This window comes from Aulonocara sp. 'chitande type north' Nkhata Bay, linkage group LG5, assembly GCF_057382095.1.
Source record: "Aulonocara sp. 'chitande type north' Nkhata Bay isolate Kocher_YH1m ecotype deep benthic linkage group LG5, A_spYH_male_GT1.1, whole genome shotgun sequence".
NCBI lineage: Eukaryota > Metazoa > Chordata > Actinopteri > Cichliformes > Cichlidae > Aulonocara > Aulonocara sp. 'chitande type north' Nkhata Bay.
The window spans coordinates 21,819,827-21,843,630 of NC_141348.1; the positions used below are offsets into that span (position 1 = coordinate 21,819,827).

Genomic DNA, 23,804 nt, shown 5'->3' on the forward strand with positions numbered 1-23,804 from the left:
TTTTAGTCAGTGCAATTCCAAAATGACTTAAACAATGTAAAAATATTGTTTTTAAATGTAAATGTTTACAAATGTAAAACAGACAATAGTGCAGACCCCCAGCCCATTACACAATAACTGGTAGGACTGATATGATACATAGGCGAATGCGTAGTGTTGGAATCTTTGCATTGGCGATTTACATTTCTGTAGATGTCTTGGGCATTTACCCAATATATCTGTAAATGATGTTCATCGACTTGTCGATATTTTTGCACAAAATAAGTCCCGATGTCCTGATGCGGTCTGCTGCCATAACAGTCAAGAAAATGTTTTTATATGCTCCTGTTGTTGCATATAGCTCTTTTATTGCAATTTTTTATACTTGTCTACTTGTCTTTTTTAAAATCTAATTTTATCCCACGTCGTCCGTTGACAGTCACCAAACGTGATTTTGTTGCATTTTTTAAAAATTACAAATAAATAATCTTAATCTTAAATCTAAATGATATCAAAATTAATTTACTATCGTGTATAACTATTACACTTTCGTTTCTTCTAATTAGCTTTTGTTTTGAGTTTAGCCATTTATTCGTTTCAGCAATAATTTAACTCTTTATAATTATTCCACTTTGGAAGGATTTTATTATTGTTTGTACAACACTTTTTGAAGTGTTGTGTCAAACACTAAATATAAGGACATTTCTGTATAATTTGTGTGTACAATATTGGTCAGTATCTATTTTTATTTCAATTAACCAAAATTGTAATTTTCAGTTATTGCATCTACAGTAGCAATTTAAAAATCCTAACGTTGCCTCGTTTACCAGTTATCATGTCCACAAATGTGGGTGTCCACGCCGCCTGCCAGGCGGTGATGATAATAACCCATCAGCCTTTTATGACAGAGGGATTAAAAGTAGACTTGTGCAGCTTTTTGGAAACACTAAGAATATACATGGTAATATTTTTTTTTTTTAACCATCTCAGATATAAAACACCTGCTGTTATGGGTAATGTCTCAAATATTAATGCAAAATTTTCTATTTACAGTTTATCAAATTGGGTTTCTCCCTTCAATGTTAATAATAATTAATGTTAATAGTAATTAATAGTAACTGGTATTCAGATCAATGCTTAACCTGTAAATATTAAAGTGTCCAAAAAACAAAGAAAAACAAAAACATTCCACTCACATTAATGAGGATGTAGTGTGTTACTTCATCTCACACCGTTTTCTGTATTTGTGAAGTTTATATAAAAATTCTAGCATCAGCACATTTACTCTAAATGTAAAACCAAAACACTTAACTTCATAATTAATATTTTGTTAGCTCCTCTTCTTATTTCTCAGTCATATTTTGTATGATCGTATGCCATCCTTGCTCTTTCAAAGGTAAATGGCACAAAAGGCACATGATCAGTTGTGTCCGAGGACGACCAGAGAGTGTGATAGTGAGCCAGCATCTTGAAAATTAATAATTCAAGCAACGATATGGCCATAATTGCGTACATTTACATCAATTTTTTTCTACCTTGACATGTCAGAATGTCTTCAGGAAGTATTTGTATTACAAAGATTCCGTCACAACACACAATATAAGCTAATTAAACTCAACAATACTCAAACAATAATCTTTATTTATCTCCACAGGGAAAACACTTTCACAGATTTCTTTTTAAAACAGCAACATAACACAATAACTCCACTTAAACTACTGTAAATGATAAATAAAAAAGACAGTAAAAAAAGAGACACAAAGGGTAACATGATTGTGGTCTGTTTTTCTTTTTGTAAACTAGACACCTGATTCGTTTTGCAAACTCTGGTCCATATTTTATTTAATTTCAAGTCTGACTTTTCACAGGTCCAGTGGTGCAAATCACAATAAATTAAGATAAATAGATTACTGTGAGAGACCAGTCAGTGTGTATCTGTAGCTGAATTCGCTCTACATGACTCGGATTCTCAAATATCTATTATTTGAAGTTTGTTTGGTTGAGAGTGGTGGGCTTTGAGTGTTTGTGTCTACCTCAGTGTCAAACTATTACTGCTGCTAACAGAAAGGTTAGTGAGCTGCTCTCTCAGACGCAGGTAAAGGCACGGATAAGTTCAAAACATTACAATTTGGCACACTAATAGCTGCCAAGCCTCAAGCCTCTGCTCAATTTGCCACCATCCCACATGGATGAGTTAGTGTCTAGTTTCAACTAGCTGATTAAGTCTGTTAATTCAAGTCAAATGTTTCTGTAGCTGTGCCAGTTGTAACAAGTATAACACTGAGACAAATTTGCCTGCATAAGTATGTGATAAAGAGGTCAAACCTGGGATCTTGAAATAAAGCAGCACAAGTTCAGTAAAACTGTGACTTCATTAATCTCAGGCATCATGATAAAAAAAAAAACAACAACAACCCAAACACACAATTAAAGGATGTGTTGCTAATTTACATTATTTTGACGGTAGACTCCTTTCCTTCATACAGGTAGAATGAAAATGAGTATATTAGTTTTCCAACTAGCAAACAGCAGAAACTTAGTTTCTCTGTCTGGGGGTACATTTCTCAAAATGATTAATTATTTGGTTTGTTTTAAGCTAGAGATAACCACATCTATGTTACATTAAGGCCGTGCTAACACGTGTATTTTCTTGTTTTAAATACATTTATACATCATGTCCACATTACTGCATTTAAGGCACCATAAAGCATTATTTTTTTAACCCTGTTTAATTCTGCATGTTATAGATGCAGGACGCACATCCATTGTGTTTTAAAACAAAAACATGTTAGTGTGGATCTAAAGTACCTAAGGTAGTTCAATACCAATCTGGCATTATCAATTCATCCCAGATTCATTTCTAATACAACTTTACATCTGACTACACTATGCACATTTTGGTAGCTGATTCTTTGTAGGATCTCATGTCATCTCTTCCTCCATTTTTCATTTTGTTCGATTGCTTCAGATGTGAAGGAATGATAAGAAACCTGCAAGGTTTAATCAATGGATTGACCTAAATTTAGCTGGCTGCTTCATTAATAGTGATTCACTGGCATTCAGATCAATGCTTAACCTATAAATATTAAAATGGCCAAAAAACAAAGAAAATCAAACAAACACTGCACTCACATTTCTGAGGATGTCTGATTTATGGTAACCTGGAAACTATAGTTAGTGCTGTGCCATGTAACATTGTTTTGTAAGACGCTCCAATTTTTTACTCCAGGATAACAAAAACTTTCATGAGAAGTCCTTTTAGAAATAAAAAATTCCTCTATATCAATTTTCTATCTCACTTTGGTATAATGGGAAAATATGCTGCCTTTACATTAACAGAGTTAAGTTTGGCATCCAAGTTTCTTCTCTTTATACTTGGCTGTAAAAGTGAGAGGCGTCCTCTCCAAACCAGCGGCCTTGAGCACCCTCTACAGCTCTGTGGAGAGTTCCTCTCTGAATAACCTGGAAATGATCAACAGAAAGAAAAGATGAACATGTTGAGACGTACGTACAGCAGTGAAAAGCAGCGTATTCTCCCTGTCGCAGCAACACAAAGTAATTGTCCACTTTCACTTCAAACAGCTGCCAGCATTTAAAAACTGAGACAGGTGAACAGTGTTACTGTGTCAGATCATCACAATGCAAACATTTTGTCTGTATCATATCAGCATTTACGTATTGTTCAATTTCTCACCTACTTAGAAAGCAGAATGAAATGCTTTGAAAACAAGAATAAGCTTAGCTCATTTACCTGCTCATGGTACTGCTGAGTTTGGTAGCAGGGCGACTCTCCGACAAACATGTTTTTCATCCGCACTGCTCCCTGTCTGTCAAGGGAACGAGACCTGGGTGCTCTTTGCTGACTGCGTCTGTGCCACGACTTTAGCTGTTCGTTCACTGCTTGTCGTGGGAGACCATTAGCGTGGCAGTGTGGATGGTCCCAATTTGCTGGCGGGGTGATTCTAATATCAGGAGCAAAAGGCCTCTGTACTCGCTGGTGAGGTACTGCAGTGTCTTTATATCTATAATCATATCTATTCGAGGAACAAGGAGCTTGCTGGGGGAAATAGCTCCGTGGCATATCCATCTCATTGTAGATCAGTTCTTCATTGTAATAGGCTTTTGGAATACCAGGACTGGGCTGCTGCCGGGGATTACGGTAAAAGCCAGCATGCGGGAAAGCTTGAGGTCCATAGCTGCCAACTGGGCTGGGGAGCAGGAATGCAGATGGAAATTGTTTGGGCAAATCACCGGTCAATTCCCGACACGGGGAGCTATTGTAAGAAGGAAACGAGTTTTCAGAGTTGCTGTCCTCAGAGCTAGCATGGCTTCTGTAGTTCAGTGTAGGAGATGGAGTCTCTGGTAAAGTTATTGAGTATTCGGTCAGCCGCCTCCTCGGGCCTCGGGGGCGACCACGCTCCTTTTCAAATGCAGAGTCAGGAGAGGACAGCCTGTGCAAACCACAATAATTATAACAAACACAATAACAAAGCTACTTTGCAAAGAAACTGCGTGAGGCTTAAATAACTTTAACTATATTCTTAAATAATCCATTCTGTAAAGGAGCACCACACAGGGTGCAATTTCAACATGCAGATGTGTGTGAGGTATAGCTACCTGAGGGAGAGCTGTCTGTGCACTCGCATCTCTGGGGTGGAGGGTGTACTGTTTGACTGGGTGCGACTCAGCTTTAGATGGGAAAGTTGAACAGGCAGAGCCAACTGTGCTAAACAAGCTTCCAAGGGTGGCAAAGACTCAGGTTTGGCTGGGCTGCTGAACACACAACATAGGAGAGTAATTAATTAATATAACAATATATCTTATGAATGGTTAATGTGGGTACTACATGAAGGGTGGACAGTGTGGACATATACACGCACACACACTTTGATAAATGCATTTTGACATGTCAAACATTGAGTGATTTAATACTGTGGCAAACAGCAATTGTTCCTTTTAGAAATGAAAACAAATAGAAGAATACACATTATCAGGGGCAGGAGTTTCTATATATAATTATGTAAAGAGTTACAGTTGGCTCTGCACACTGACTGCTGCAAAAACAAATGGCAGTATTGACATGTTCTATTTAATTCAGAGCATTAATGGTTGTAGTGAAAACAAGGTTACTTTTTAAAAATGGCTTCTCTAAAATAGATGAAGATGACCTGTTTTGAAGTAAAGGAATTTCTTACACTGTTAACGTGTTAATTAACAGTTTCCTTTTAGATTTTAGAAGTGAAAGGATGTTTTTTTGTTTTTTTAAATCTCATTTGGTCGTCGGGTTCTTTGGAAAAAATCCAACTGGATTCCTTCCAAAGAATCCAACGTTCGTTTACATAACATCACAAATCATAATTTGTGTTTCCAATTCCAATCCTCACAACTTGATAAACAGGAAAGGAGTTATAATGGATAGCCTGGGTTACCTCATCTTGACGGACGAGTGCGACTTCTTGCTCTTCTGGTAGGGCTGGTCAAGACTTGACTCGGTCCATGGGGAGTGCTCGATGGGAGGAAGGTCATACGCTGGCCTCGAGGTAAAGCTCAAGTCAACGCTTGGATGGGGAGAGTGACTCAGGTTCAGCTGCAGGGACTGCGGAGTCACACATGGAGAAATGTAGGCGCCATCCACGCAAGACTGCGTGGACAGAGGGAGCAGCTGGGGAGGATCCGTCTCTGCTGGATAAGGGAGTCCTGAAGAAGGCTGTGAAGACTGACTTGTGACTTCTAGGAAAAAACAGAACAAACCCCCCCCCACAAATGATGCGCATGGTAAAGAATTTTGCATGGATAACATTTATTGTCACCACAGACTCTCTACCTTTGTGAATGACACTATTTAGGAAACATTTGAATTCTCGTGAAGTTTCTGTGGTTAACTAGTCATCTAATAAACTCTGTGAGGGTTTTAAACCAAAGAAAATGAAAGAAGGAAAAAAGTGCTTTCAAAGAAATAAGCAAAAACCTTACCTTCATCTTGCACAACAGAATCAGATAGAGAGCTGTCATCAGATGTGCCAAGATCTAAAAAAAACAAAACCGAAAGACACTCAGTATTAAAATTAAACATTTCTATGAAGAGCCGTTATGATTTGAATTGTCACCTTACCTTGTTGCGTAACACTGAGGGCAGGGAGTGGTGATGATCGGCCATGCTCCAGTCGAAGGCTGAAGGCCGTCTCTTGTAGATGCTCGAGTTTCTTCTCCTCTCTTTTGCACTGCTGCAGGCGGCTCTTCCTCACAGACTTGCTCAAGTTTTCCTCTTCACAGAGCTTCCGTGCAGCTTCATATATCTTCATCTGAAGCGCTAGAGAAGCGTCGACTGAACTCAATTTTGAATCCTGCAAAGGTTACGGCAGTTTAGCAGAGAGACAGACAACAACAAGAGGACACTATTCCATTGTGCAGTCTCCAAATTTGGCTTATACCTCTGCTCCTCGAGGGATTTTGAGTTCGTCAAGTTTAAACGCAGCTCCAACGCGGCGGTGAACCTGCGGGGCCTTCTCTCCTGGCTGCAGAGGATAATCTTCTGACAGCCGGCCCGTCAGCTCCTAAACAATATGTAACTAATTAAAATCCAAATGTCCCTAAAGCAACATCTCAGCATGAATGAAAGTTTATTTTTATAAGGATACACAGAAGCTTGGTTAAATGGTCAATCAAAACAAGGCTTCTTTTAAAAATCAACACCGATAAATCTCTTCAGTTTTGTTCCTGGCAGTTTTTTTTCCCCATTCAGTTTACTCAACCATCTCCATGTTGTAGTTCTGAAATGGTGTACAAGTATCTACCTCTTATCTCTTTACATGTTCAGACTTATAGGTGCAGAGACGTGGTTGCACAATTTTGCATTTGCAGAGATTTTCTTTCACAACACATTCTTTGGGTTTCACTTTCCCACTGTATTAAGTACCCGTGTCTTCACTGAACCCAGAGAAAAGCAAAGCACTGTTTCCGATTTCATTAAAGATCAGACAAAAGAGGCTCGTACTTTGAGTTACTCAAAGTCAACCGCCTTTACAGACAGACAAAATCTCACGTGTAGCCAATGAGCTTACTTATTCTTTTGTCACCGAGTTCTGGGAGAGGTATCATGACTCTCATTAGTTCGCCTAGAGCATGTCCCAACAGGACTGCCTTGCCCAAGTGTCAGCAGGAAAGAATGATCTGGCCTGGGATTTTACCCCGGAGCACCCATGCACGTCATGAACATGCCTGAATCTGTGTGTCCAGTTGGGAAATTTCTAGATTTCATTTCATAGAAAAGAGAAAAGACTTAACATGAAAAATAACGACGTGAAAAAATAACGACGTGAAAAAAAGTCTCATGCTGGATCCAAACTGAGGCTGAAACTGCTTAAAAGTCTTTAACAGCTATAATGCATTCATACACTACAGCCACATTACATGGACTGATTTCTCTCCACGGTCTATCTGAAAGGAAATGGGATAACAGAACAGGTACGATGGATAACGGAGATAACCTTGAAAATGCATTAGTTAGAATTGGTGTTGGCCTTATTCCTTTTAAATGGCCTAAAAGGAAAAGAGAGAATAGCTGAGATGACGTCTCAGTCTCACTGCGGCACTGAACTATTTTGAATGACTCACTTTTGAAATCGGCTAAAATTTCATATCTTTTCCTGTGATTTGAAAATTCTCTGTGATGGACTGGAGACCTGACCAGAGTGTACCAGATCTTGTTTACTTCAACTCACAAAAAAACAAAAACAAAATCAAACCTTTACTGTCATTCAATCTCCTGGAACTTTTAGTTCACACTTTAATATTCTCCTGCCTTGATTATTGCAATTCACTTTTCAATTTTGCATCTCTCAGTCCTTCATAGATTATTTCCAACTGGTGCAAAATATAGCAGCTAGGCTGCTAACAAAAACTAGCTGTGATCCTCTAACCAGGGTCTCCTAACTGCCCGTCGCTCTGGTTTTAAAACCAGAGGTGATTGTTGATCAGTTCCAGCTCATCTGCAACCATGTATTAGATAAGTGATTAAAAAGGATGGAAGGGTTGATTTGGAAATGGAGCATGTAAAAACTGCAACCTATGACTGTCCTGTGATTTCGCATTAGCGTCCCATCCTCAGTCACTTTGCATTCATACATATTTGTGCATCCACTTGTGCTACCAATATTGTCATTAAACAAACACGAAATGTCCCTCCTGCAGGTCACTTAACACGAAAACATAACAAGAAAACTGCCCCACCACTTTAATCCTTCATAAACGGAGGCTGAATCATCTGCAGTGTGCTTCCAGTGTGAGCAAAAGCTGTACTTGTGACAGCTTGCTTAATTTCCTAACAATTGTCTTTACTTTGTGTAGATCTACTTAAACCATTAAGACTTTAATGAAGAGATGAATTAGATGTGACTCATTTGTTCTGTGACATGTTTCATTGTGATATGCAGCCTCGCCAGGTTTTAAACGGTTGATCTGTGGATGACCAGTGGAGTAAGCGTTACTTACAGCTTCTCGGATGCACAGTTTCCTCAGCTCATGTATGCACATCTCTAACTTCTCTTGGAGCTCCTGGTGTTTGATCTTTATGGCCCGTGTGTGTGTGGTCACATCCTTTGTGTGGGTTGTTGGGCTGTCAGACCCTGCAATAGCAAAGGAGCATATGAACAAATCTGAGATGATGTGACATTCATGTATTTCTTTATTTAAATACATAATAAATACAAAATATATTATATTTGATGCATGTGTTTTTGGGACCTCAGCATCATCGATGTGATTTTTCCCCCCCAGAAAAATCTGAGATATATTTCTTTTTTTTTTTTTTTTTTTAGAAAAATGTGTTAAAAGGTTCAATAAACACTCCACTTTCAAAGAAAAATAATTTTCTGTCAGTTACTTGATGGTTAAGACTTTACAAGGTAAAGCAAAAGCTTAAATCTCCAATGATACTTAAATCCAAAAGAAAAAAAAGTAATTAAAAGCACCTGTGACAACTGTAACTTAAGCAGAAACTCAGTGATGATTGTCATTGTGTATCAGCAAGATGACAGAAACACTACCAAGAACACCCGAGAAAAATGAGATTTGAAATCTTAGACCGAGATTTGAAATCTTAACAGCGGTTACACAACATGTACAATAATTACACACATATGCAGGGAGAGGAATAGTAAACTTCAGAGCTAAAGAAACATCTAAGCATGCTACTGTCCAACTCCAATGGAGGTCAAACAGGGACAGCCATAAGATTCACAGCCTGATGAGTCAGCCTCCAACTTTTAAAACATCTTGAATTTAATTTCATAAAATGTGGTGGGCCTGTGACCCCAAAACGGAATAACAGCAGAAAATGAATGGATGGATGGATGGATGGCTAAAGAACTCAAATAAACCTGTCCAAATAAACTAAAGGAAAATAGATGAAAAGCAGTGAATCGTCTAAAACACACAATATTTAATTATTTTCACCTGATATTTGACATCACTCATAAAGGTAAATACAAAAAACAGTCAGCTCTTCTTAAAGATACCAAAGCACATACACGTTGCTGGTTCATTGGCTGAACCAAGACAAATTTGATTCGATTCCAAAGAAGAGTCCTGCAACAACTCCCGCCTTTGTGAAGCTTAACATGCTCAGTTTCTGTTGACATTGTGTTGCAGATGTGTGGTTTCAGCACCATCCTCATTTTGCTTCTGAAATGTGTTGTGCTAAAGTGACAACTCTATGTGCACAAAAATGCCTGGATCTTAAAAGAAATTCACCACAAAAACAAGAAACTGATTAAAGACACTAAAAATCATTCAATGTCATACTTACAGAGAAGTCAGACTACTATGGAGATACAAATTCAATTGTACTCACATATTTTATCTGTACTGTGCCGTTTAAATCTAGTTTTTTTCCTGGTGTGTCTATAAAAGGGTTGTTTATGATGTATACTTTTATGTCTGTAAATCTATTCAGTCATATCATTGAAGCAGATTAACAATGGAGGCCACTGAAACTAAAAGCAACAATAACAGTGGAAGAACGAATCCTTTGTTTTATCTGCTGTTTTAATTAGTAACACTGAAGAAAAATAACCGTCAGCTTCTCTGTAACTATAAACAACGCGAGCGTTCGACTGGTGCTGTCTGTAGCCTTGGTGACTAATGCCATTAGGTCTCCGGCTTATGGGAGTGGTTTCAGGCATCATCCATTAAGCACCACATACCTTCAGAGATTATTAACAGAATCCCTGCAGGTACTGACAAACATATGAGGCGCGACAGGAGAAAAAAGAAAAGAAAAAAAGGAGTGACAGCACTACAATAGGCTGAGAAATTCCTCTTCCTCACAGTCATAATCACCCTATTCTTTCTGGTGTGACATTTTTTCATTGTATAGAACAAAGATCATGCGGCTCAATTAGGGCGTGAGGAATTTCAGAGGGGCCACAGCAAATCAGCAGAAACTAATGTGTGTGCAAAAACAAAACAGCTAATGTTTGCCGTTAATTATATGATACTGTGAGGAAGATAACCAAAGTGGAGAGGCAACTTTACTGACACCCTGAAGTAAACTGTAGCAATCCTTCCCCCAAAAATGACAGAATACAAAGACCCGCATGTTTACCAGGGCTGAACTTAAAATGCCCAGTTGCGCCTTTGGGCAGGCAAATTGTTTAACCTCTTCCACCCTGCATTTGTGACCAACAAGCAACTCGCCCTGCTCTGCTATGATCAGTATGTGCGCTGCATTGTTGGACTTCATTCCTACTGCACCAAATTCATGAAAGCTGTAGCTGGATATTTATTAAAGTTGTTCAATAACAAAAATGTCTATTTACTCACTGTTACAAGATATTATTAGATCTTGACAAGTGAAAATGTTTTTACATCTCATTATGTCCTCCTAAGGGGCATTACTCATATTTCAAAACTCACAAAGTTGTTTGAATTGACCCTAAAGTTATGGAACTGTAACAACTGAAATAAGATGCTTTCATGTGTAAATAAAACAAAAAAGTGGTTATAGAGTTAGGCAGACATAACCTCTTTTAGCTATTCCTCATCTCTGTTTACATCTCTGAATACAATGGCTACTACAAGCATACCGTCCAAATTTCTGACCCAAGTGTCAGCAGCAGTTGCATTGTGTAGGTTGTAGGCAGCAAAAGGTTTCCATGAATGGGAAGAATGAAAACTATGGTCTCTGCTGCACTGATTTCATCCTGTTGTTTGTTTAACTTGGTAGATAACATCTACCTGACCTTGAATGGGAAGGAATGACTTCTTAAAAGTGAAAAGTTAGTGGAGATTATTTTATCGAGAACATAACTGATTTTTCTGCTACCAGGGTATAAGTCCATGTTTGGATGAATTCTGTTATTTTCTAAAAGGATACTGTTTTGCTAAGTTAGCAGTGATCTCAAGAAATCATCGACACTGTTGCTTAAAAATACAATATACTTTAGGTTTTACTAAGAGTGACTTGAAAGCATGTGCTGTGATAAATTTATCTGGTTTGATGTGTTTGCTCAGTTTCAGCACTCGTTTACGGCAAAAGCAAGGCTTTACTGGGAAAAATGACTTTATGCTTTACAGGTCAGATGTGGGTTTCAACGCCTGTTTCAAGTCGAAATAGTCTATTACCATTTTGATAATTGACACACTGCATGGGAAAAACCAAGCAAAGACGCAGATGAGAATCATTGCAATGATGCAATCAAGAACAACCGTACTTTCCAGTAGTTACAGTGTTGATCTTATTTTAACTGTCTGCAATACAGGGTGTATCAAAAGAATCTTCCAAAGTGCTTTAATTCTGCATCCGTTCACTGGTAATGATCGAAACACACCGTTAAAAAGAGGGGATTCATGGAGTTTGCATGGACATAGATTGACATAGATCCTGACCTTGTATGTCAAACAAAGTTTACTCCATCTTACTGCAAAGGTCCATTACCTTTGAAATCAGATGATTCTTTTTGCATTTCTCAATACACCCCCCCCCCCCCCCCCAAAAAAAAGTAGTTTACTGCCGTATAAATTGCAAACGAAGCACTCTTGTGTTACAGGTCCTCGCCCAGCAAACTGGACATGAGGGGAACATCAGTGCTCAGTGTAGTCACACACATGTAGGAGTACGATCTGACTAGTTCATAGGTGTCAAACTCTGGCCCGCGGGCCAAATTTGGCCCGCAGCCTAATTACATTTGGCCCGCGAAGCCAAACCAAATTACTATTAGAGCTGGCCTACTGGTATTATACAGCTAATATATATATTGTTTAGTATTAAGCTTTGCTTGTTCCATATTCAGTTTTTCAGCAAAACGTGTTTGAGTCCATAAGAAAAGATTCATTCTTATATCTGGAGGAATAAATATATTTCAATAAATATTAACGTTAGCCCGCGACTTTGTTCCAGTTTTGAGTTTTGGCCCACTGTGTATTTGAGTTTGACACCCCTGGACTAGTTAGTCAGTTAGTGAGGCCGATGACTTTTCAGTCTTCAGCCTGTGGAAATAAAGCTGTGTGGATTGTAATTGACTGACAGTTTTGTATAGTTTTAAGTATTCGCATTGTTACTAAACCACAATATTTCAAAGAATGGACACGGTTTGACATCTTCAAGTAAAAAAAAAAAAAAAAAAACCAAGTGAAAAACTAAAAGACAGAACAACAAAGAGTCATTACTGAAATTAGTTTCTTTGTATGTTAGTTGTTTTGAAATGCGAGGAAACAAAAAAAAAGGTGAAGAAATTAAAAGTGGTCTTTCACATGGCTTTTTCATGCTGAGTTACAACTGTCATCTCTGTCTAGCACTTAACTCTACTTCCTACTTTCACATTAATGAAAGCATCTGAGGTTGTTAAAGTTGCCCAGTTTGTTCCTCCTGCCTGTAGCTGTTCTATACTGACACAGACTCAGGGGAACAGTTTGAAATCTCAACTCTATATCAAATGTAATGATCATATTGCAATGTGCAATGATTAGAGTGCATAGTTTTTTTTACTAAGCGTGCTATGACATTTAAAAATAAATAAATGCTGAAACACTGATTTTTTGTTTGTTTTTACCTGAATGAAGAATGATGCCGCTGTCAGTGTCGCTGATCTCCCCGTTCCCCTCCATGTCAGTAGATGGTCTTCCTGTTCCTGTTCTTCAGTGGAGGCAAAAGATAATGTCACATACCATGTCCTTCTGTTACGTAAGTAAGAATTTCATTTTCATTTAATTTAAAGTGACAGCCTCTTTTTTTCTTTTTCTTTTTAGTGTCATAGCCCTGAATTGGACAAAGCAAGTGTTGGCAAATTTGATACAGAATTTGGGAGTTTATTCACAAAGCCTGCGACCTAAGATAATCCAACAGCAAGGAGAAAAAACTGAGAATAATCCTAAATAACTAGACATTATGCTTCAAATAAAACCAATAGCGTAATTAAAAACAAACAAAAAACCTAAAACCAAGGAAAACATCATTAACACACAAGCTTCGCAAAGACCGCCCATTACGTAATCTGTGACCTGTTACTTAAGTGATTCAGGTGTGACTTGCCTCTTTGAACTCTTAGACAGGTGTAGTCACAGTCTTCCACAGCACACGTTTGTGTAGCATGAGTACACATATGTGTTGTCAAGTCTAGGGTGTTTCCTGTGACGGCCTGTTTGTTAAGCTCTGATGTCATGATTGCCACTAACTCACTCCGTGTCATAGCTGGCTCACAATGCATGAGTTATAAATCCATCTGGTGGCAAATAAAAACTGGGAAGTTTAATAATTAACTGAGTGAACAGAGGAATGCCACTGTGGTTGCATTCCAGCACACAGGCTTGGTTAACTTCAGCTAAGACTAGAAAGCAAAGGAACAACTACCCAAGGTAAAGTCAGCTATGTCATACAAGAACCAGTTTAATGTTAGTCGATCTATTGGGTAAACACCAGGAAACATGCAGAGATCTTCAAAAATAATTAAATAAAAATAAAAGTATCCCATTATCTTATCCTATTCTAAAAATGACATAACCATGACATACATCCACAAACCTGTGACTGTTACCTCCACACCTCTGAATCACAGATAACTGCCAGGTGTTTTTGCACAGTTACAGCAAAACAGTAAAAAGCCACCTCATCACTGAGCACTGACATCTCAAACCAAGCAATTAAAATAAATAAATAAATAGACGCAGCCACACATCTTTGGCAGATACACCGACACAATCTTTAAAATCCATAGGTCAGGAGTGCCACCAAATTTCATGCGACTGTCTGGACCAACATAATCATACACAGTACACAACAGTTTTTTGTTTTTAACTACACTTGCATACTGTTAAAGTACATGCAAGTCAAAATGATAAATAAACCCACTTCTAATTGGGCCTCAAAACAGACCCCTTACTGGGAAGAAGATTTGCCAAGGATATCTCCATAATCCTAACACTGATTTAGCTGTTTGACTAATAAACAACGCTGCACAGCAGCAGGAACAGCTCGTTACAACCCTGAGAGAAGTGAACGAGACTAAAGCGATGTGTCACAATCTTATCAGTTTCTAGCCCAGAGATAACCAAGGAGGGAGCAACGAACACAGCATTCTCATTTTATACACATTAATGGTCCAAATCTGTGGAAATGGACTTAAATGATGCAGCAAAACTTTAAGATTTATAGCAAAGTATGCCAAAGACGCCCCTTTCAGAACCACTGGACTGATCAATCAATGTTCTTTCAATGAAGCCTTAACAGCCACCACTAATTCTATTAGCCCAAATAATGTCAGTACAAACAATTCAGTTACTGAAACAATTAGTCTGCTTTATTCTGAGACATTTTAATCAACGGTATGATTATTCAACGTTGATTTTCATTTCCAACAATACACCAAAGCATATCCTTTACATTAAAATCTGGGGAGTCCAGTTATATGCCTTGGAGCATTTTTGAGTTTTCCGTTTCCCACTTGGCAAGTTGAAGTCAAGTTAAAATCCCCAGGAAATAATCTGCACTCATCTATCCTCCACGCATGGATGAAGTTGCATTCTCAGTTGCAAGCGAACTGAAACTTGTCAAGTGTTTACAGGTAGGCATTTGGTTTGGTGTGATTTACCTGCCGGTAAAACATATTTTTCTTGTTTGTAATATTTTTTGAACAACTTTACATCCTTGAGGACAACTAATTAACAGTTTCAGTAAAAGAATTTCATTGTGTATAAGCATTCACATTAATAGTACAATTACAGATATTCTACATTAATCCAAGTTAAAACCTACAAACGTCCATGTGCGTTATGAAGAATGTCATTAGGACAAAAAAACAAAAAACAAACAAACTTACTTTACTTCATGGAAAACTCAAAAATCCAACCAGTGAAAAGTGTCCAACAGAATTCCCAACTTGAACAGAGATACACAAAACCTGAGCCGCACAGAGTCTGGGCAGGAGCGAGAGACTCACCGCTAAGAAAGCGCTGCTTGCTGAAGAGGTGTGGCCTCGGACAGCGAGGGCTGAACACTTGAGATGGTATCACATAACTCGACTCCTGTGTGAGCTTGAAACTGTGTCAACAACAATGACCAACACACCGAGAAATTACAAGTCACTTCATGCTCTTATCAGTCCACTTACAGATGGGTGGGGCCATCTTTGACTGAAACGTGCGTCTCATGACAAATGCAATATCGATTGGCCCCCTGACAATAACACTTTAATTCATTGATAAACAAATTGTAAAAAAAAAAAAAAAAAATAGACGGTAGACTGTTATTAGCCAAAACAAAAAAGCAAAAAAATACTATTTTCATGCTCAAAAGATTGCAAATTTCTGTTCTCACATTTTATAGACCAAAAGATTAATTAGCACCAAAGTCATTGAAGAGATTAATCATGAGCTCATTATTTATTAGTAAGTTTATCCTTATCAGCAGCCGGATTGCAGCAGTCAAAGATCCTGGTTCACTGTGATTTGTTTAAGGGCTGGAAATTTGTTTGTGGGACAGAGCTCATATCTGGTTTAAATGACTCTATGACTTCATAACTGCATTTAAATGACTCGCTCACAGAGTTGGGCTTCTATTTTCTCACTATGATCATTATAAACTATTCCTAATAACTGTGAGAGTTTGAGGTAGTACAGACCAAAGATGAGAACACCAGAGTCAGTGCATGTTTACTGCCATCTCCTGGTTGATTAAAAGCAGAGAAAAAAAACAACAACACGCAATCATGAATTTTAAACTTTACTAGCATAGATTTTCGTGTGTCCCCTTAAACTTCCCCCACCTGTCTACCTACTTCCGGTCTACCCATGAGGCTTTTTTGCATCCACCTCTTTCTTCCTGCACTGAAAAGAGGGAAACAAATGGTACTGGCATAGTTCACGTGATTTACAGAGCACCTGCTTTGCATGGTTCACATTCATTCTGAATCTCAATATTCAGTTTGGCTTTCCAGGAATGTTGGTGCTCAGACACCCGCAAAAAGGTCCAGCAATTCCCAGACACTCGGGGATCAGATCTCAAATGACATGGCACCGAGAAAGCAGCAAGGTTTTGGTTCAGTGACTTCTACACTTAAGACTTCACACTGTGAGCACTACTCAACACATTTCACAGATACTAAGCCATGTCAGACTTTCAAGTTTGCCTTTGACTAGGTGGGTTTTTCTGCACTGAAGATTTCTGAGCACCTCAGACCCAGGAAAAATACCCTCCTCCCATTTAAATGCTTTTGCTCATTTAGGATTCATTTAATCAAGTATAATCTACATGTTTGTATATCAAATCATCAGAAATAACAGGAAAATGCATAGATTTCTGTTTAAGAAATAAGTGGTAATTATCCTTTCACGTGGAAAACTGCATACACAAACAGACGATATTTGGTGTCTCCTTCAAAAACAAAAGCTAAATGATTTTTAAAACACAATTCTTCTGCAGTATCAAAAGGTTTAAGCCTATTAGGTAATGCAGCCTAATAGACTTCAAATGTTTTCTAAATGGGAATTTCAGGAAATCTAGTTTCTCATGTGGCTCAACTGATCAGACAGGTCTTTCTGACAGTTTGCCCATCCCATTTATTTTAAGGCTAAATAAATATAAGTTCAACAGCCTTTTTTATGGTTTATTATAGCACTAGATGTATTAGTTGTATGACTATATTAAGCTATATTAGATGCATTAGTTTGACCTAATAATAATGCAAATAAAGGTTGTAGTTGGGAACAGTGCTTACCACCTACTTCAGTGAGCTGAGATTTTGTCTTTTTCAAAGCGCACTCATAAACAGTATTAAACATGGGCATAGCTTCCAGGTCTGCAAAGTAAAGGCAACATGGAATTCCCTTAAATATGTATTCATTTTAACTTCCACCAGTGACCTTGACTCCTATAGACATCTATGGGAAACATCACCCCAACATCAGTAAACATATGAGTTTATGGGTTAAGTCACTAATTTCATGTCATACTGAATAAAGCACGAAGTTTAGTTTGGATAAATAACCCCCTGGCTATTTACTTACTGAGAAGCCAATAAGTGTGTGGTTTCTCATCGAATCGGCTTTCAAAACACCAAAATAGTGACATCATCATCTCGAGGCTTTAAAACAGGGCTTCAGAAACCACTGGTTGATGTCATAGAGGGTTAGCGTTTTCACAATACTAGAATTACAAACTCGATACCGATACACAGGAAAACACTCGACACTCAACAGCATTTTCAATATCACGACAAAGATTTTGTTCCCCTTAAGCAAAAACAGAAGGAATGAACTGATATTTAGAAAGTGTTCATTTTTTAATGTTTAATTATCCAAATTATAAGTTAGATTGAACAAAATTAGTATTTAAGATTACATTTTAAAATTGGAAAACTTCATTAGAGATCATGAAGTTAAATATATTTTAGAACCTACTTAGAAAAAAAAGGTACAGAAAACAACACAACACCTAACATTTAAAGTGTGGTGTTAGTTGTGTTATGTTCACTGTGAAAGACTGAACCACCGGCCACTGCCTGCATTTTAAAACTGACCTCACAGCTGGCTACAACAAAATAACAAACATTTTAATAAATTATTGTAAAGGAAAAAAAGTCAAAGTTAATCATCTTGTCCACATGTGCCTGCAGCCTGTCATCCACCGTTCACATTGCTCTGTCTCAGTCTGCATCTTTTTACATCCTCAGCTCCGCTCTTCAGGCATGAAACCTGTCTGATTCTGCTGTTCTGCTCTGGATTTCACTCTTTATTTCTACTTTGATTTCCTCGCTGCTCTGCACAGCAAGCAACCCTCCAGGTTCCCAATGACAACATGATGATAATGTCGCTATCGGGCAATTGCTAACAGTTAAATGGATAAAGTGTGCACAGGCCAGGTTAACATTTCTAATAACAGTTTAATACTTCACTGTTGTTGAAACAGAAGCTTTACTGATCACAGAAATTCCTGTGTCTGTCATCCAGCAGCAGTGAGGTGAAATTGTACAGCTGCAAATGGCGATCTTAATTGGATATTAATTTTAGTATCTATTAATATGAGGCTTTAGATTTATTTTTTTTTTGGTCAAACCTACAGTGGGTACGCCCATCTTTTACTTTATATGTGTGCACCTCATTTCTTTATAGAAATGGCTTTTTCCCTATTGCATGTTTAGTTAAGATTTACTCACTTAACAACTGAAAATACACAATATTTAAGGCTCAAGGAAAATCAAAGATCAGTTATAAAGTTAAATGAATGCATCCATAGTTAATGAGTAAATAATGCCATGAGAATAATGATCAAATTAGTAGTGATGAAGCATCCCTACCTATTACCAGCGCCTGTTAGTACAATACAGCAGCACATTATACAAAAACAAAACAACAACAAAACAGCATCAAATCATATACAAGAAATTAATTCATATTTTTTTAAGTACTCGTGTAAAACGCTACTGTTAAATTCTAGGATTCTCACAGGTTTTCCAAGACCGTCTGAGCCCATATAATACCCCGCACTGATCTGGGAAACTACAGTTAAGAGGAACTGAGAGAAAGCTGTAAATGAGAAATGTTTAGCCACATTTTAACAACTAGTCAAAGATGCAATTATAGTGTAACATTTCACAGTCAGAAGCGCATTAGTCACATCGCAGCTGTCCACCAACAGTGTGTTTAAGTCCATCATGCTTGATGTGATGACTAGTAAAACTGTTTCCCACAAAGATACCAAACACACAGCATCCAGAGTTATGGTAGCCAGTTGGTGGATGTCATCATGGGTAGTTTATATAAACCAGAAGTCCCAGAGAGACAGAGAGCAGGCTTTGTAAAGGAAACATAGCAGCTGGCAAAACAAATTCTTTAAATATTCTTGAGTCCTTTTTATAAGTGCATGGGCTAGACCGCCGCTGCCAATGCAGAATTATTAAGTGCCAGTCCTCAATACTTTAAAACTTAAGACAAATGTGTGCCAGTGAAACACTTTTTAAGCTGCACTAATAAACCACAAACCCTAAAAAAAAAAGAAAATCAAAAAAATAAAACGCACAGGAAGAGAATCCTGTTTCAAACCTTCACACTTCTCACTGCCTGCAGGCCAACTTAAGCTTCATGTTGGTTCAAACTCCAACAAACTAACGTACATGTGAGAAAAAACAAACAAAAAAAAAAAAAACCCTAAACAAAACACTACATGCACACTTTGGCAGAAGAAAAGTCCCTGATTTGATCACTGAACAATTTGTTTATCACATGCAAACCAAGCATTAAAATTGTGGCCGAGAGGGAACAAGCCTAACACATTAAAAACTACAATTAAAAAGATGAGTATACAGTTATGGTTAAAGAGGGAAAAACGTATACCCTTAGCAGGTAAAAACAACCAGCAACAAATGACATATTACACAGTGTCATTATTTATTTAACAAAAACCAAATCAAAATTGAGAAGCAATGTGTGGAAAAACGAAGTTCAACCCACGATTCAGTAGCTGGCAGAAGCACCTTTAGTAGCAGTAACCTGAAATTACTTTTAGTTTCTTTATGACTATCAGTCTCTCACATCGTTGCGGAGGAATTTTAGCCCACTTTTCTTTGCAATCTTTACAACGTGGCTTCCGTTCATTGAGTCCCCCCCCCCACACTTATGTACAGCTCTCCTCACTCCAGGTCCTGCTAGATTAATTAAATTGGTTTGAAGTCTGGACTTTGATTGGACCACTGCAAAACCTTGATTCTTTTCTTTTTCAAACATTCTAACATAGATTTGCTGCTGTGTTGCTGCAATGCTCACCATGCTTCAGCTGTCAGACAGGTGGGCTCATAATTTACTCTAGAATACTTTGGTATAGAGAGGAGTTCATGGTCAACTTGGTGACTGCTAGACGCCTTGATTATTTGGAGTTATTTGGCAAAACAAGCCCAAATCATCACCCCTCCGCCACTGTGCTTGACAGCTAATGTCTAGTGGAGGTGTTTGTGGAGGTGTTTGTGAAAGTCAAAGTCCAGACTTCAACTCAATTGAACCGCTGTGGCGGGATACAAGAGAGCTGTATATAAATGGATCATTGCTAACCTCAATGGTGCGAGTCATACAGAAACCTGAAGTTACTTCAAGTTATCACTATTAAAGGTGTTTCTTCTGGTAAAGGTGGTTTTACCATGACAGTATATTCTGTTTCAGTTTTCTTTATCTCTTAAATCCCAGTGTTATATTATATTTACACCAAATACGTTTTTTATGGCCTCACACATTTAGTAAATTTTACACTCATTCTCTAACACTCAACTAGGGGTGACTGACACATCAGGAAACTTTAAGGTTTTATGTGGGTTTAAACAATGCTGGGCGGCACAGCATGAGTTTGTAATTACTGCTGCACTGGAGGGTCAGTGAAGTAGTAGGGGTTAAGCCACTTCTGTCTTTTGCCCTTGGGTCAATGCTGAGGAATGTGTGACTGCGGTAAAATTTCAATCAAGTGAAATGAGAAACTAACCAATGGGACGACTGCACAGGAGATAACCTTTGCATGGATCGGAGCATAATAGCATCAAACTTGGGAGTATGCCTAGTATTAACAATTCTGTAAACTGTGTGCACATTTCAAAAAGCTTGCAAAAGTACTTCATTAGGCTTGCATTTTATGATCAGACATGTTTACTCTTCCAGTCAAAGAGGATGTTGCAATCCGACAACTTCTGTGTACAGTCAGGGATCTGTAGACAGTTTATGGTTCACCTTCAAGCTTGACTTCTCGTTTGCAAACAATTGACACACCAATATTTTTTTAAACAGCTTTTTAAAGTAAATAAGTATCACATAAAAAAATTAATTCACATTTTAAAAAAGAAGATAAACAGACTCCGTGATACTTAGTGTTTCAGGATCACTGGCTTACACACACACACACACACACACACACACACACACACACAGAATACAAAAACAAATAAAAGTAAATCTAACTGAGAAAGGAGAGTGTGACTGTATCATCCACTCGCTCAGTCAGATGCACTGAGTTTGCTGGGCCTCATCTTTAGAGTTTCTCAAAGTTTAGGAACTTCTTCGCTTCAGTGGTCAGCTCTTCCCCAAAAATACTTTCACCCTCGGCTCACTGTTACCCAGCATTAAGTTAGGTTCAGCAGTTCTAAATAAACAACATGCTTCACAAAACTAGTTAAAGTAAGATAATAATTCTTAGCTTTCTTGCTCTTACCTTCGTAGCTAGTTAGCCTGCTAGCAGCATGCCTCATCTACATCCATACAATCTGCGCTCCATTGGCTCGCAGCCTCCCAGATTTGAGCTGGAAGTTTACTTTAGCTACAGTGAAAAAAAAGGAGTGGAAGAAAACAGAATCGAGTTACGTCAGTGTAGTCTAGCCGCTTGAATTAACAGGAAAACAACCATTAAGCTGAAGCTGAGTTCTCAAACCGCTAACTTTGTTGGAAAGCATACACCGAGCGCTCACTGAGGCAAAGGAACGCCGAGCTGCCTTCAGGTACCGTCGGAAACAGTTAGCACACGAGCCAACAACAAGTAAATACCATGGTAACCGCGTTGTGCCAAAAAGTGATCATCTTCTAAAAACTGATTTCCAGTGTTTCCATTTGTGTTTTTTTTTATATGCAATGTCTTTACTTATATTGGTAAATAGACTAAATAAACAGGATTTACTACGTGGCTTTTAAATAAAGGATATATTACAGTCACTTTGCCAAAAACTGATTTCGGCTTCTACCTTGCAACAGAAATGTTGTTTGTGGCTCAAGATGATTCGATATCATTCATGATGGATACGTTTAACATTTGTTTTACATATTATTGCCAAACAAGTTATTTATACCACTTTAAATACAGACAATGGCTTTTTGGCAAATACCGGAAATCATTGGTAATATGGTTACCAATGATTCACATACATTTACGTGTTGTTTTCGAGCCACGAACTACTCGTGGTTTCAGCCCTGCTGGTTTGGTGTTTCTTACATGAAACAATATAGCAAGAAAAAAAAAAGCCGCAGTGTTGAGCAATCCTTCACCAGCAGTTAATTAAGTCTGAGATGTCCAGCAACACTTCTGCAGTTTACATGACTCCTGCTGTGTTGTCACGGGGACATCCTGGGCTTCCTATTGATGCCAAATGTGTAGGGACTGGGCTAATATAGCACACAGAGTTTTTCAAAATGATGGAAATTACAGCTTCCATATTTTGTGGCTGCAAGGAAAGTTAAGTAACGCCTCCCCCCCTCCCCCCCCCCAAAACAACAACAACAACAACAACAACAACAACAACAACAACAACAAAAATCAAATGAATGTAGTGTCATCTGGAAAGTGAGAACTCTCTCAAATATAATGAAACAAGGCTCACATATACGGATTCCCTTCACAGGTTAGTGTCCTGTGCGGCAGCTGAGAAACCAAATCTCACAACGCCAGAGCCCAAACTTATACGATACTAAAATAAAACATTCTTCTGCCTTTTTTCATCCAGTGATCAACCAAGACCTGATGTCCACTTAAAGGGACAGAAGATAAGAAATATATAATAAAAATTTTAAGATGATGCAAAATGTTTCTTTGAAACACAGTATTTACATGTTCTAAAATAAAATAAAAATAAAGGGCCTACACGCTGTGTCAGCCACTCGGATGTAAGAAATTCCGAATGTTAGATAGGATTGTGAAGGCAGCACCACTTACGGGTAGTGAGCTACAGATGACCAATGCATGAGTCCTCATAAAGAATCATGTATTGGTCATCAAAATATTTTTTTTAAAGTCACAAACAAAGAAACAAAAGCAAAAACCAAAAACCAAACAACAACAAAACTCTCACTGTGAATCTTTATTAGGATGACTAATAAGAGGTAGGATACACATACATTAGAATTCTATCGAAACGTCCACTAGAGGTCACCCGCACCTTACTCTGAGTTCCCTGTAAACAATGCAGTCCTGTGAAAAACTAAGTACGCTCTCATTTAAGAGAGTGTACTTACGATAGAACACTACCGCTGGGTGATTTTCACCCGAGCAAATACATTTACATGATTTCTCTCTCCCACAGGTGTTAGCGTGTCAAAGAGACTGTGCCTTCACCAGGGAAGTCTCAAATATCCCCACTAATGGGTGGACCAAAGACCAGCTTTCCAGTGTCATTATTTTTTTTAGGAATTTTTTTTATTCTTGAATTCCTAATCTTTCTGTAATTTTGGAGCATTATTTTAGGGTCCACCCATGACACTTTTTTCATTTTGTTAGACATGGTACAGTTGAAAGTAAAAGAAGACAACTCTAACTTGTCATGTGTTGTCATATTTTGATATATTTTGATGACAAGTACTTTTTATTGGTCATATTATAT

The 23,804-nt window shown here is 38.0% G+C and overlaps 1 protein-coding gene across 7 annotated transcripts; it reads right to left on the minus strand.

Moving 5' to 3' along the window:
- Positions 1-1,598: 1,598 nt before the first annotated feature.
- On the minus strand, positions 1,599-21,957 carry inavab (innate immunity activator b). Of its 7 annotated transcripts, none has more exons than XM_086292085.1 (11): positions 21,653-21,957; positions 15,411-15,511; positions 13,029-13,106; positions 8,470-8,603; positions 6,411-6,533; positions 6,092-6,323; positions 5,953-6,006; positions 5,409-5,709; positions 4,597-4,752; positions 3,731-4,430; positions 1,599-3,441 (listed from the first exon to the last, which is right to left on the minus strand). In XM_086292085.1, exons 3-11 carry the CDS (start codon positions 13,081-13,083, stop codon positions 3,349-3,351), a joined length of 1,848 nt encoding a protein of 615 aa, XP_086148211.1. In that variant the 5' UTR covers positions 13,084-13,106; positions 15,411-15,511; positions 21,653-21,957; the 3' UTR covers positions 1,599-3,348. The 7 variants fall into 7 exon arrangements, with proteins under 7 accessions (XP_086148211.1, XP_086148210.1, XP_086148207.1 ...); XM_086292084.1 differs by having other exon boundaries at positions 13,029-13,111; XM_086292081.1 differs by lacking the exon at positions 15,411-15,511 and having other exon boundaries at positions 4,597-4,749.
- Positions 21,958-23,804: the final 1,847 nt, after the last annotated feature.